General features: G+C 32.7%; 1 protein-coding gene across 1 annotated transcript in view; it reads left to right on the top strand.

The window, feature by feature from the left end:
- The window catches only part of LOC149577313 (uncharacterized), a 200,440-nt gene that overhangs the window by 144,070 nt on the left and 41,057 nt on the right, over positions 1-15,313 (top strand). Inside the window, exon 11 of the mRNA XM_089823391.1 lies at positions 8,887-8,952. Within this exon, the coding sequence (XP_089679517.1) occupies positions 8,887-8,952 (66 nt within the window). The remainder of the gene's footprint in view (positions 1-8,886; positions 8,953-15,313) is intronic.

Here is a 15,313-nt window from a genome sequence, read left to right as displayed (position 1 = left end):
CTGTCTGGACTCTGGCCCCCTAGTGTCTCTATGCGGCACCAGTATCTTGTCGTACAAACAAGGCATACTAACGAAGCAAGGTCGCAAGTAAGCATCTTCTCTACTCCCATTCTAGCTTGTACTAGCATTCGAGGCATGGGTGAGGAAAACACTGACTCTTATTAATTCATTTTATTTCCATTTAATGAAATGTTATCACTTATTAAAACAACTTACAATGGGTTACCCAGGCAGCCACTTAGGGCTTGACCTCCATTGCAAGCCACTTCTTAATGTACACACATATTACTTACCCTAGGCTCATAAGAGTATAACTTATAAGATCACAGTTTTCACCTCAGTCCTTTACAAGCAATTGGAAAGCACCTATAGATAAAACATAGTATTCACCTCAGTCCTTTACAAGCAACTGGAAAGCACCTAAAGACAAATCTCAATATCACCTAAGTCCTATACAAGTAACTAGAAAGCGCCAAAAGATGAAACACATTAATTACCTCAGTCCTATACAAGCAATTGGAAAGCATCAAAAGAGAACTGATCGAAGACTCAAAGGTTATAACAAGAAAGTCACAATCATTACCTCAATTCTATACAAGCAACTGGAAAGCACTAACAAACAATAGATCAAATCTCATCATAAAAAGCACGTGACACATCACCATGGTTAGGTATAAAAGATCGTAAACATCCTGATTGGTCAAATTACTAAGTCAAACCCGAACCCAACATCAGTAAACCACACATCACATAAAGTTCATACAAAAGTAACTTTTATAATTCATTAGATTTTGAAAACATAAGTTCAATTTTCATGATGGTTTCAAGTTTTCATTTTCATTCTTAGGTATTACAGATTGATAAGGTTTTTCTTTTTTTATTACAACTAGGGTTCATGTTCTCACTTATTCAAGTCTTAGATTCGCTAGGGTCTTCGAGACCAAAAGAACCGCAAATACTTAACAAATTTCAATAGGAAAATATTTTCTCTAAAAATATAATTCTGAAAATACACTATTAATTCAATTAATAATAAAATAATATATAATATATTATTTATTAATAATAATAATTATATAATTAAATAATATAATATTAATAAAATAAGAATAATAATAATTTAATTCATAATAATATTAATAATTAATAATTACATTAACATTAATAATATTATTAATATAGAAAAAGCTTATATATATTAAAAAAAAGCAACTATCAAATATGATATGAATCGTAGCCGGGGGGGAATTCACAACCCCTTTGCATTTTTTTTTTAATATTAAAAAAAAACAATGAAAAAAATATAGTACCCCCTTCTATGAAGTTTTTACAGTCCGATTTTGCATGGGAAATTTGAACCGCATGTTTAATATATGTATATAAAATTATCATAGTAAATTTATCTATTGTGGTAATTTTATATATTATATATATTGAAAATGAATTTACATACTAGATCTGATAGGGCAACGAAAAAGAAACAATCAAATTTAACAATTCCATTTATGATATTCTTTCTCAAACCCCATCCCAAATCTCAAGAAATCAATTACGAATCCCCAAATTATACAAATGAGGGTTTTCTAATCTCAAATTGTTTACTAACATTTTCGAAAACGAAAAAAAAACATTAATTATACAAACAAGGGTTTCCATCCAATAGAAATTCTGAATACAGATCCAGAACAAACACGGAGAAGATAGATAATTTAAAAGAACTACTGCGCAAAACCCACAAGATCCTACCTAGATCTGATGCTAAACAACAGAGTGCACAAAACTTGCAAGAAATTTCCTTTTCTTTTGAAACCCTCTTCTCGGAAATTGACTCCTCCAAACCTGTGTATGGAGAAATGAGCTCTGATTTACTAATAAAGAGCTTTTCTCAAATTAGGGCTTTGATTTTGTAATCACATGAAACCTTTTCCTTAATTATTTTATTATTTTAATTTCATGCACAGACTTTTGCAATTTAATTAAAATAATCTTTATTAAATTAATATTTTTTCTCTCTTATTAAATCTCGAGATGTTTTTAATAATATATATATTAATTCAATTAATAATATTATTTAGAGTTTATTATTAAAATGAAACTCTTAAATAAATTATTATTAAATTAAATAAATATAAATACGCCAAAATTAGAGCTTTAATTAAATATTTTAAATTTAATTCTTTAATTTAATTAGTTTCTCAATTAATTAAGTATTGATTTTTTAAAATAACTTTTCATTAAATTAAATCATTAAATTATGTTTTAATTTGATTTAATTATAACTGAAAATCACAACAGAGCCACAAGACAAAATATGAAGACCAATTATAAAGCACAGAATACTAAAACAATCTCAAGGGTCAAAATCACGAATTCATGTCACTTGACGAATTCGAAAGGTTAAAACTCAGATACTTGTCCTACTTTCTAGGACAATAGGCTTAGGGTTAGGATTTGGACTCTAGGATTATCTCCCTTTTTTTACCATTGAGATACTGTGATAGGGCACGCTCATCCTGACAATTCAGGGAAGTCGATGCCCCCGATACTTGCAATCTGCATTAAAATTTGAGCATGTACATACACATAATCTAAACTAAAATGGCAATGGTGGGAAGTGGTGCATCATGTAGATCTCGACTAGCACGTGATTACCACTCCCTCCCTCAGCCATATCAGAAACATCATACATTAAGTAAAACATACATATACACCATACACATGCTAGTGTGGGGTAAGTATCCATAGAAATTGCATATAAATAATCCATCTAACTATCATCATGAAATAACTGAAATCACTGTATACAAGTATAATCATCGAAGAATAATCATGTACACATGAAATAACCGAGTATCAAGTAGCTCATCACATAAATCAACTGAATATGAAATAAGATCCAACCAAATCTGGTAACCAAGAACTGCTAATCATAAAACATAATCATAAAACTAGCCTAAAAGAATCTGGCAATACAACATGAAATGTGAACTAGGGGTAGGCATTACACAAACCTTCTCTAGAATCCACATAGGTCAAATATTCCCTTTTGAGAGATTTCTAAGTGTAGGCCACTGAACAATAGCCTTGATCTTTTGAAGATCTACTCTTACTCCCTCTGAATTAATATCATGGCTTAGATAGAGAATTCTATAATGCCAAAGTTACACAGGCTCTTTGGCACACAAGGACTCACTCTCCAATATGATCAATACCTCTTAAACATGCCTTATATGTTCTTCTCATGTTTTGCTAAAAAAATAGGACATAATAAGAAAAGTCTTATTGAAGATTGGAAAGTGACTTGTGTATTAGTCAAACCAAACAATTTCATGAGAAAATCAGAATTACCAAAATGGCATCTGAATGTTGGCTTCTCTGTATTCTCCTTCCTCATCCTGATCTAATGGTAACTTGACCTCAAATTAATTTTGGAAAAATAACAAGTACAATCATTTCATTAATCAACTCATCAATTCTAGGAGTATGATGCCTATTTTTTGTTTTCTTTTTGTTTAGAGCCTTGTAATCAATGCACATTTACATTGTGCCATCCTTCACCAATGTTACTGCTTAAGCAAAAGGGCTTTTGTTGAGTTTAACGTGCATCATATCTAATAGCTCCTTAATGGCCTTCTCAATCCATCCTTATGTGTAATACCTCTTCCTTAGGTAGTTTAGACTACAACAACGGTTGGTCTATAACCAAAGGTTCTTGTAGGTCAGTATAGCTTAGCATGGAAGTTTACATTATTTGTATCTTTCTTTTTAGAAGCATCTTGATTTTAAAATCTATAAGAACAATTTGTTCTTTAATATATCATTCAAATTTTTACCAATATTTGCCTAATAGTTTCATGGTTAAACTTTACGCTATCATTGCATCGAAAAGGCAATCCAAGCAATTGTTAACAAACACCCAAATTTTCAATTGAAAACGTCAAAATTAGAAAAATTTAGATTGTATTTGATTGGGGATTGTTTGTTATGCCTCTCGAGATGCCTATATGATGTGGTCATTACTAGTTTGGTACCCTACAATTATATCACATGCTCAATTCCCCTCTCAAGTGTCACTCTAGGTAGTATACTCTAGAATGGCTTCCTATGCTTTGATGGCAACGTTTGAATGTCTCGATAACAAGTGTTGTTTTTCTATTTTGCAATTGTAAGCATTATGAGACAACTACCTACTATTTTACCTGATCATGTCTGTTTAGCGATCTATCCTTTTGAAGGATACAACTTTGGGACCCCATCTGGTAACTATCTAAGGACTATCTTCCTTGTTGGAACATGTGTGTCAATAGAAAAGATTGATTCGTTAACACCCAATACAAATGCGATAAATAGATCCACAGGAGGTGGCTTGTCCATGTCTTGAATAGGGAGATGTTGGTGATGAGTCGAGCAATTCTCACCCAACATCATCCGAGGGGTTTTGAATCTGCAACCCTACCGTGATACCAATTGTTAGATCATGTTTTCTGTTGCGCTAAAGGATTGACTTGTTAACAACTGATACAAATGCCAAATTCCAAATAGATTCATGAGAGGCGATTAGTCAATGTCTTGAATCCAAAGGGAGACTTTGGTGGTTAGTCCAACATTCTTCCCATTTGCTCAAAACTTTGTTTCCACCTTCTATAGATTGAAGGTGAGCTCTGCAAGTGGTTGCATCCAATGCATCCATAGAACTATAGTAATATCTCTTATTCCTATATTCAACACATAAAATTTATCCTTTAACATAATATCGTAGTTGTACACTCAAGTTGGAAATCTTATGAGTACAAGTCAGCTTATACCCATCAATGGCTTTAGCATCACCCTAAAACCCTCATGTCCTTCAGTCTGAAGTCCTTTCCTAGCCACAAAGACCTCATTAATAAAATTATGGGCGGCACCAGTATCAATGACAGTTATTATTTGCTGCCACCTGTAGAACTCCTCTAACTTTAAATGCTATTTCTGTTTGGTAGCTAGAAAGGTGGGCAATGATGCCAGCACTCCTTGCTTCTCTTCTGATGAGCTTTCCACTTCAATACTTTCTGAATTAAATTGCAATCTGATTTTTCTGGTGCTTATTGTTCTGCTGAAAAATACTCTTATCTGCTTTACCTTTGTCTTAACATTGCATTTATGAGATGGGTTCCATGGCTCCCTGCATAGATGACATACTTTCTTCTTTCGAATCTTGTTCAATTGCTTGCTGCCCAGCCTATTTGATTCAATTCAGGACTTCTTTGATTCACAATGAAAATGTTTTCTATCCTTGTTCTTTTTATGTTGAAATCCCTTGGACTGAAATTTGCTCCTAGATATAGAAGTCTCCATGTCCTTGGCCTTCTACATGGCTTATTTTAATGTGGATAGATTGATTGCCTTAGTCTAACTTCTTAAAGGATCTGGAAGACCATTCAAAAAAAGAACATCAAGTCTCATCTCTGAAGTATCTGTGACCAACACTGATGGCAACTGAAAATCAGCAACATGCACATCTACCGAACCCCATTGTTTCAGCTGAGCCAACTCCTTGAAGTGTAACTCTAGTTTTTTCTTATCAAATCTGTCAATGAGTTCCTTTGAACTCAGTGCAAGACATGATTTGATAATGAACCATAGTGATCATCTCATGATACCACTGTTCATGGAAATGCCATCAAGGTGAATAGCGATATATTTGATAACTTCATCTTAAGGCATGAAATTAAGATAAAAATAAGTGCCCAACTTTTGCATCGAAGCTTTAGCTGAAGTCTTCCTTGATTTGTCATGCTAAGGAAGGGTTAGTTTCCCAAACTTTTTTTGCAAGTCCTAATAATGCATGCTTTCACCAGTGCTGGATTTGTGCTTCATTTTCTATGTTATCCCATAGAGATATAGCAGCCTGAAAATGTGGGGCTCTGTTTATCCAATCCTGTGTAAACTGATTTTGCAAATCAGTAACTTGCGTTTCGTTGTCAACTTCTTGTTGATATTTGGGTTTGACAGCCTACATATGGGGTTTGGAATTAATAGTTCTTGCCTGCTGATTTGCATTTCCATTATTAATGGAGTTATCCCCTTGCCCCTTGTTACCATTATTGCTACTTTCTTATCCATTGTTAACACCAGTGCTTGCACCCACATTATTGTTCTTGTTTTTATTAACCCCCATTTGACAGGCTGTCAACTCAACTAAGTGCTGAAGACATTGATTGTTTCCTGTGCTCGCTGATTTGCAGTCTGGTAGCCTCTAAGAATAGTGTTCAACATATTCATGACGTGTTCTCGTATGTTCTATGGCCCATATTTGCTGCTCTCCATTCTCCTGCTACCATGTTAGGAATAGACCTGCTTTTGTAGGTGTTTTAGTGATCTGCGAAAGTCTGACTAAAATCCCGACATGTCACAACTGTGTTATTCAGAACCCCTTAGGATTGTAGGATAATTTTCTTTGATAACACTGTAATATTATCCTGTGTTTCTTTTTGTCTTGAATTGTTTTAGAGAAGTAGGCAGAGATGTATAACTTGTTTTGTCAATAAACTCATTTGAAGCAATGGAGCAACAAAAAGATGCTTTCAATTGCAGTAAAGAACCACAACAAACAACGAATTTCTGAATTATATTCAGGACTGAAGCAACAATATATCATCAAAATAAAAGCTACCTAAATTGTGAAATTACATTACAATGAGACATCAAACATACCCATTTGCTCTTTGCAAATAATATTGATGAATATCAGAAAAACCAGCAAACTGAGAGGATAAACCCTAGACGCCACACCAGTGATATACAGGCTTAGGCAACCCCATTCAACCACAACTCCACCACAAAACCTTGGCATTTCCTCGTACAGAGCTCCCATGTCCCCAACAAGGCTGAAAGGCCGGGATGAAAGTAAGTATGACCAGCAAGGAGAATGGAAATCTGCCCCAAAAATGTGCAATAGACTTCCAATATTCTTTAATCAATCTCCCTTAAATCTGCTCTGAATACTCTTTTGCTCAAACTGAAATTTCAATTATCTCTGATCTTGAATGAAATCACCAATGAATCTTCCAGATCATATTTTAAACTCATGTAGAGGACGTTCCTTGCAAGGGATTTGTCCTTACAAAGCCACAATATGAACAAGGTCAGCCAGCCAAGTCTATTCTCAAAATATCAATTCCAAGCATGCTGAAAACTGAGATCAAAACCAAATAAATAAGCTTCTTGAAAACCTGTGCCCAGATTAGGATTATCACTTTTTTCTTAATTCAGTTTTAAATCACCTTATTACTCACACTTTGTCAACCGCTCCCAAAAAGTTGCAAAGCACTTTTTAAATTTCACCTTGGGCAACCACTACTTATTTAACTATATATATTTTAAATATTATTTAAATACTCTAGACCTCATTCAAACTCAGCTATTCATTGTTACCTGCTCAAACCAACATTCCAAAATAGAAATAATGCCATCTAGCCATGTTGGTGTCCAACCTGACATTTATTTAAAATAGTATGGACAAATTTATTCTAGGAAAGTAGGGCGTTATGCAAATTTCAACTGATTGAGCTCAAGAAAACACCTATATTTATCAAATAATTTGGGTCAATCTGTTACCATGAGTTTTGAAAATGAAAGTGCTTAGGAAGGGGACATTATAGGAGGAGAAAATCTGGAAAACCCTTTTGGTATCCATTTTGGATTGGAGCATGAAAACCCCTTGATTCATTAGAGATGGTTGTATCCATGGACTGCATTTATGTTTGGAGTTTGAATATTATTGTAGTTTCTGTTGATATACTAGAGTTTCTAGTGTGGTGAAGATTACCAGTGCTTTTTTCATATTGTTCAGGCCGTCTGCTGCTGTGTAACAAATATTATCAACTTTGGAGTTGTGAATTGGTTTATGCCGATCTCTAAGATGCCGTACTACTTGAAGCTGCCATGCCTCCATACAAATTAATCGTGACTTTCCAAAATTCTAAAAGTCTAACGCTATTCCCATCAGTTGTTTATATTACTGAGATTGCATACTAAGTTGTAGCTTCTGTTTAATTTTAAGCCTGCTGCAACAGACTAAAGTAGATTCCATGCAAAATGACTTCCATATGGTGACAAAAGGGACAGTGGCTGCTCTTGTTAGAGTCATTAAAAATCATTTTTATTGCTGTTGCTGCTCTTGCTCTGTTCCATACAGTTGTAGGTATTAAGTTGCAAATTGCTGTATCTTGGGGAATGATTTTTGGTAACTTAGTTTACGATACTAATTTAGCATAATTGCAATTTATGAGAGATATCAGTAGGCTTTGCTGATAATTTATGTCAAGATATTTGCTGTACTGGTATTAGATCATTTCAACATTCAGAAGCTGCAGCTAAAGGGTATTAGAGATTGACATGCATTGATTGGCACCAGATCCCTGTCACTTGGAAGTCAAATAGGGTTAGAAGTTTGCATCAAAATTAGAATAAGTTCAACCTTTCTTTTTTTGTTTGAAATACCCTGGAATATAATTTCACTATTGGCTTTATTTTCTGTTAGGGTAAGTTTTTAAGATCATCACAACCTTAACATATAATTTTTTACCTGCAATATAATCAGTGTCATCTGAACTAATAATATGGGGTTGAAATTGCAACCTAAGTAATCTGAACTCTTCTCAATTATTATTGTGACAATAAGGTGCAGAATTAGTATGCTTCACTTCAACTTGAAATTCTTTGTGAACTTTGCTATCCAGAACAAAAAAGGAGGCAAAAGTTGTGTGAATGCAGTTAATTTTTCAAAGTTTGTTTTTTAGGTGTTCTGAATTAAATAGTTTATTAATTATCTCTATTTTTAGAAATAGTACATTTTACCTCTTTATATTCTTCTTACAGTACTCATATATTATTTCTTTTTCTTAGGAATTGTCAGCTGAGATTGAAACACTTGATAAAAGGAGGGTTGAGCTGGAGGAAGAATTGAAAAAAGTGAGTTGCACAGCTTTTAATATTATAATATTGGAACCTCAGTTTTCAAATTTTAGATTTATTCCATTTTCTAATTGTTCTCCCACCAAAGCAACCTAATCTTTTCATTGCACTACCATACTCTCAGAGTGAAATACTTTACTGAAGAATGAAAAGGAATAGAAACTAATCCAGACAGCATTTTATTCCATTAAAACATGAGAAAATCACACATGCATGTATACATCACATGTAAAGAAAATTGTCCATTACATAAGGCAAATCATGGTTTAATTTTAATCATTGTATTCAAATAAACAATTAATTATATTAAAAGGAGCAATATGGCTCAAATATGCTTTGACAGCCAACATAACAATTTAAAATATATCTTAAACTCTTCCAATTCAATGCCAAAATTGTCTACTTCTTTCTGAAGTGAAATGCATATGGATCAATAAAGATTGCAGGTAGGAATAGGTTGTTAGAAAACAATAAATTGATAAGGTATTGGTTTCCTACAACCAATACATTTTCCTGGCTATATGTATTACGCAAGTAATTGGTAAATTATTAGTTCCTGCTGAATGGCTGGATACTATAGCATCCAAGTAGATGTTATGTCTATATTAATTTTGACCATTGAAAAGCTTTATTTATTTTGGGACATCCTATTCTGCTATGTTCCTAATATTTTTATAATTTAATATTTTTTATAATTTCTCTATTCTCAAATTCTTACTGGTGCATACCTTAAACAGTAGGGTTTCCAACATTTTTTGCGCACCAGTATTAATGAAGGATAAATTAGGAGAAAACAAATAAGGTTGGATGAACATTGAAAGTCATACTAATATTGGAGAAAATCTATCCCAAAAATTTGGCTTGTTCCATCATTCTGCCAGTTTCCAGCTTAGAATAAGGGATATTTTTCATTGCCAGGCTTGTCCCATCTGACAGTCTGGCGTAGATTGAGGGATATTTTTCATCTCTGGCAATTTTTATGGTCTACATGAAATGCTTTGTTTTCTATTAATCAATTTGCAGTGACTGAATGTTAGAAATTGGATTTAATGTGCAATGAATGAATGCCAGAAATTGGATTTTTTAAATTAATAACCTACAATCTGGAACATTCATCAGTAGTTTGGTATGTTCTGGAACATTCATGACTACTTTGATACGTTCTATCACTAGTTTGGTCATCCATTGTATAGGGTATTTCTTAAGCGAAGTTGTGAAATACTTTCAAGTTCAAAATTTTAAAAAGTGATCTCCTTCCTATAAATATGTTCTGTTCTCTCATCCTTGGTTCTAGTTTCAGTTTGAAGGTTTTGTCAAACATTTCTGAAATATTCTGCACAAAATTTATAGTTATTCATCTTTATGTTCTGTTGTTCTCATGCTAGATTTATATGTAAAAAGAGAATCGACATTTGAAAGGTTTGGGACCTGAATGCATTGCTGACTCTTCTAAACAGAATAGATGATCTACTGTAATTTTTTTCTTCCTGACTTGTTATTCCCATCATTTTACTGTCATTCATTTTCCTCATTGACTTATAAGACAATACTATTTAGATGTTGAATGTGAAATCCTTAAGATTACCTAATGTTTGTATTTGAAAAACCTTTAAATGTCTACATTTTCTGAGCTTGTTTTCATATCAATGGTATGATGCAATAAACATGGGCTCTTTTTATTTGAGCTTCTGGCATGTCACATTTTGCAAAGATCAAAATAGAGCGAAAATAGTAACAGTCGGTCTCAATAATAAGATCCTTGTACAAGACAGTTTGCAAGGCCTATATTTTCTGTTTGTTTTGAAGCATAGTGTCGCATCGAAGCACACCAACAGCATTACGCACTTCGTACCCCAATTTCTCAGCAGTGTTGGTACCAATTCTGAGAATATGATCTCTTAGTCAAGATTATGTGAAATTCTTAGGCTTCCTCCCTTTGGGAAGAAAATAGAATAATCTATGTTGCTCTTAAGAACCTAAAAGTCGTATTCCATTAATCCATATCTAAGATTTTAGAGATGTCAATTTTGTGCCCTTCAAGAAAAGCTCATATGGACCTGCAAGTGTTCACAGTTATGAGAAGAGAAGATAAACACCATAGCATCTACTAACATCTTTGACTATTAAAATTTTATGAATATTGTTTTCGATACTGACTGTTACTTCAAATTTCTCCTTACAAGAACTAGAATTACAGAGGCACAAATATATACTATACCGCTCACTACTCACTGTAATCCACTGAAATCTCAAAAGCCCCCTACTTTTCTTAAACGTAAAAACCAGCAAGTTTCTTAATTTTATGAAATAGAAGCACCTTTTATAATATAAGCACTCTAATCACTCATATATTGGCAATCTTCATTTCTAAATCCATTTCAGTCCTACATATGCATTTATATCTACAATATTGGTTTCTGTACCGAATCTCCATTCGAGAATGTAATGCTTTTCAGTTCCATAAGTTCCTGTAGATGTCCAAAACCCAACATACACCTCCTTCAATGCTGCTAACATACACCGTCACCACTGCTGAAAGATCAGATTCAATGGTATTCATGGTGTTACATGCCTCTCAATCTCAACTACTGGAATACTTACATCAATAGATTTTCAATGTGGTCATAATCAATTCACACTTTCAAATTCCTTCCAGTACCGAGGCAAAAATTCTGAAAATGGATTTGTCAATCCAATAGGTTGTCTTTGTGATACAAAGGATGTAATTCCATTCAGATATACTCCAACATGGTTGTCATTTGTATGTGCAAGATCAGGTTTGTAATTTGTATCAAATAGCATGGCTTAAAATTTGGTTGAATTCGATACCATTGTTTTTAGCCACAGAATGTCCCATGATTTTTCAGAAGCATGATAAAAGGCATCCCATGGCCGACTAAGCCCTTAGATTGAACCCCAGTGGCCAGGAAAAACCTAGTATTGCAGGGAAAAACTGAATTGTTACTATTTCTATTGTAATTCGAGCAGGATACAAAGCACACAGTACTAAAGATAGGGTTAGCTTGACACGTAAAGGATTATGGTGTGTGTCTGTCATCTGGAAGGAAGAGTCCACCTGTTTCCAGCATCTGCAATATACATTTACCATTCAAAAATGTGTAAATTAAGGGAGTTTGCATGGCAAATTGAGTGATGTGTTTGAAGACACATCTACAAGTGTTCCCTAGCACCTATTGATTACCCAGTCATGATATAAATATATGAAAACAATTGGAATCAGATAAAACCTTACATTTAATTCACATTAATAAATAACTAACTCCATACATAAACAGTTAATGGGAATGTTCTGGGTCACTAGCTACTTGTATCCATTGCCCAACAGCATTTTTCAACCTATATTTTTCTTTTAATGTTTTTAGTGTATAAATCTATGACTGAAACAATTTTTGGTCCTTGTTATTAAAGAAAAAATATTGCAAAACTTTTAATGATGTAAATTTTTAAATGTATTGAAATCTTTAATTTGAATCTTTCGAAATCATGTTGTTAGCCTTGAAATATAATATTTTAGATAGTAAAATAACATAAATTGTGAAAGCTGATTTAATAGTTTAATATTGAATATTTAATAATTGAATAGAATGTCTATCAGATTAAAAAATAAAATTATATGAGGCTATGGAGACATCTCAATAAAACTGGTAGATATTCATTGTAATATCTAAAAACACAGGCTGTTGACATAAATTTGATAGATCATGGAAAAACCAACAGTCCTCTACTGAAATTACTTGTCATTGTTTTAGCTTGATTATCTCGACGATCCCCACGATTTTCTATGTTCGTTACTATTTAGTTGCATGGAAGGTCAATGAATGGCATAATCAGTATGAGTTGTACTCTTTTTAGACTGAAACATTTGCATTATTTATTCATAGCAGCACTTTTGATATCCACAGAAACTGCGTAACACTAATTGTCAACAACCTCATCAAATTGCTCCACATGCTTCTGTCCATTCTGTCCTTTGGAGGGCCAATTCTTTTCTAGCTTTCTAGACAAGCTCTCTCATAAATGTATTGGACACTACCGACAACTGATATAGATTTTGCCCATGTCAAACTTGAATTTACACTTTCTTTTCTATGGTAAAGTTCAGTTTCAATGCATTAATAGCTACTTGAGTTAGAATGAGATTTATTAATAGCTACTTGAGTTAGAATGAGATTTGTTAATAGCTACTTGAATCAGAATGATATTTATATCTCCAATCATGCATTGGAAACTGTAAAATGAGAGACTTGGCGTAAATGGGTTTCTTGATTTTTGCAGAGATAATGTAGGAAATATTTGAGATTGATATGAACTTAGCCTATATAATCTGCTGCTTCTTTTAATGTTCCATCTCAATTAGATTTAATTTCTTTGTAATTTTTAATAAATGTGGATAATGGACTGGTTGTTTAATCTCATTTCAATATCCAGCGAATAATTTGACGATTTAAGCAATGGGTTGGTTGGTCAATCTCATTTCAATAAGTGGCAATAATTCGATGTCCATTTAATTTCATTCTGTTGTTTAATATATTGTAAAGTTTCAATCAATTACACTTTGATTTTGTCTAATTCTTTCTTTAACGATGGATAGCATTTAAAATTTTTTGTTATTTTTGTTTGGTTGTCTATTCTACATAATTATCTTTTAAGCTTAGGCTAACTGTTTAGATATCTATGTGCTTTATTTTATTTATTGATTAATTTTGTGTGTGAAATAAAGATTCACTTCCTTTTGGCATGAATAAAACTGGTAATATAAGAATCTTTTATTCTTTTAATAATTACTTAGGTACATATATTAAGAATGTAGGAGTAGTCATGAAAAATGGGATATATACGCTATAATAATCTCTTTTTAGCATGAACATGTGAGTATATGCATTGGGAACATAAAAGTGGTCTATTTTTGCATGGGCTTACATAGTTGTGTTCTGTTAAGCTTATTTGTGGACAACTTTATTTGGTATTGTAAGATAAAGAAGATGGATAATTTATAGTTTTAAGTTTTATTAAAAATGATTAAGTTAATTGAAATATTTATAATATTAAGCTTGTTTGAGCTTTCTAGTAGTTCGTTTGTAAAATAAAAACATGTGAAGTAAAATTTATCTTTTATTTATTTACGTAATCAGTATACAAATGTAAAATAAGATTTAAATAGCAATTAATTACACTGATAATAGTTTTCTAATTTTCTAGTGAAGTTAATTAAAATATTCAAATAAAAAATGTTGCATGTGGATTTATTATTAGACTTAATTTGTGTACAAAAAAAGTATTAGAAATAAACTTCATTCTATCTTTAATTTAGGTGAATTTCACTAAAATGTACACAATATATTTGTAGTTCTAATGGAGTGGTTTGGGTTATATTTTGTCTTATTGGACATGTTTGTTAATGAAATTGTTTATCCTTCTCTCTACAAAATTGAGAATGAAATGTTGGCTCAAATTCTAAGATGTTGTCAACATGTATTTATATAATATACTTTTGAAAAGTTGGATATACAATTTTCTAAATGTAATACATCTAAATTCATGTACAATAGCTTGATGTTATTTGTTTGAAATTAGAAAAAAATGAAAAAAATGAACTTATTTTTTCAAATCTAATAATCAAATTGAACATTTCAAGAAGATTTCTTTTAGACAATAATATATAAAAATTTCTTTATCACACTTTGTATTGTATTAAAACATAAAATTGATTCCACTTTCAATACCCAAAATGCAATCCCTACCTACACAAACTTTATTTAATTTTGGAACTTGGTTTGAAAAGAGTGAGACATCCCTGTCCTTATAGGATTAGTTGGTTGCAAGATGAACATGCTTTGGTAGTGAGGGAGCAGTGTCTTGTTGATTTTAAGATTGGGCAGTATGTTGATCAAGTGTTATGTGATATTGTGGACATGAGTAGTTGTCACATAATACTTAGTAGACCTTGGAAGTATGATTGCAGTGCAGTGCATGATTGTGTCAAGAATGTGTTTATTGTTGACAAGGGTGGCAAGAAACATTCTTTGATTCCTCTGCATAATACTGAACTTGGTAGGAGGAACTTGAGTTTTGGCACCCGAGTTGACTTACAGAATCTCAAGGGGTTATAGATTAGTGTAGGAAATAGACCTGTGGCACACCAAGGATAGATGGGAAGATGACAGTTGTAGAAGTGGAACAAAGGAAAGAGTATACAAGTTGATAACTTGGAGGGCATGTATATGAAGAACTAGTGTGGGGTTCATGTTCTAAACCCTAAAAGATGTTCTTCCAGCTATTGAGAACATCTTTTCTTCGCACTTGGGGTGTCTGATGCAGGAGCATCTTGGGTAGACAA

Source organism: Cupressus sempervirens, chromosome 1 (assembly GCF_028749045.1).
Source record: "Cupressus sempervirens isolate cs-2001-9-10 chromosome 1, ASM2874904v1, whole genome shotgun sequence".
NCBI lineage: Eukaryota > Viridiplantae > Streptophyta > Pinopsida > Cupressales > Cupressaceae > Cupressus > Cupressus sempervirens.
The sequence above is the reverse complement of the archived record's forward strand: the minus strand, read 5'-3'. Positions and strand labels throughout refer to the sequence as shown.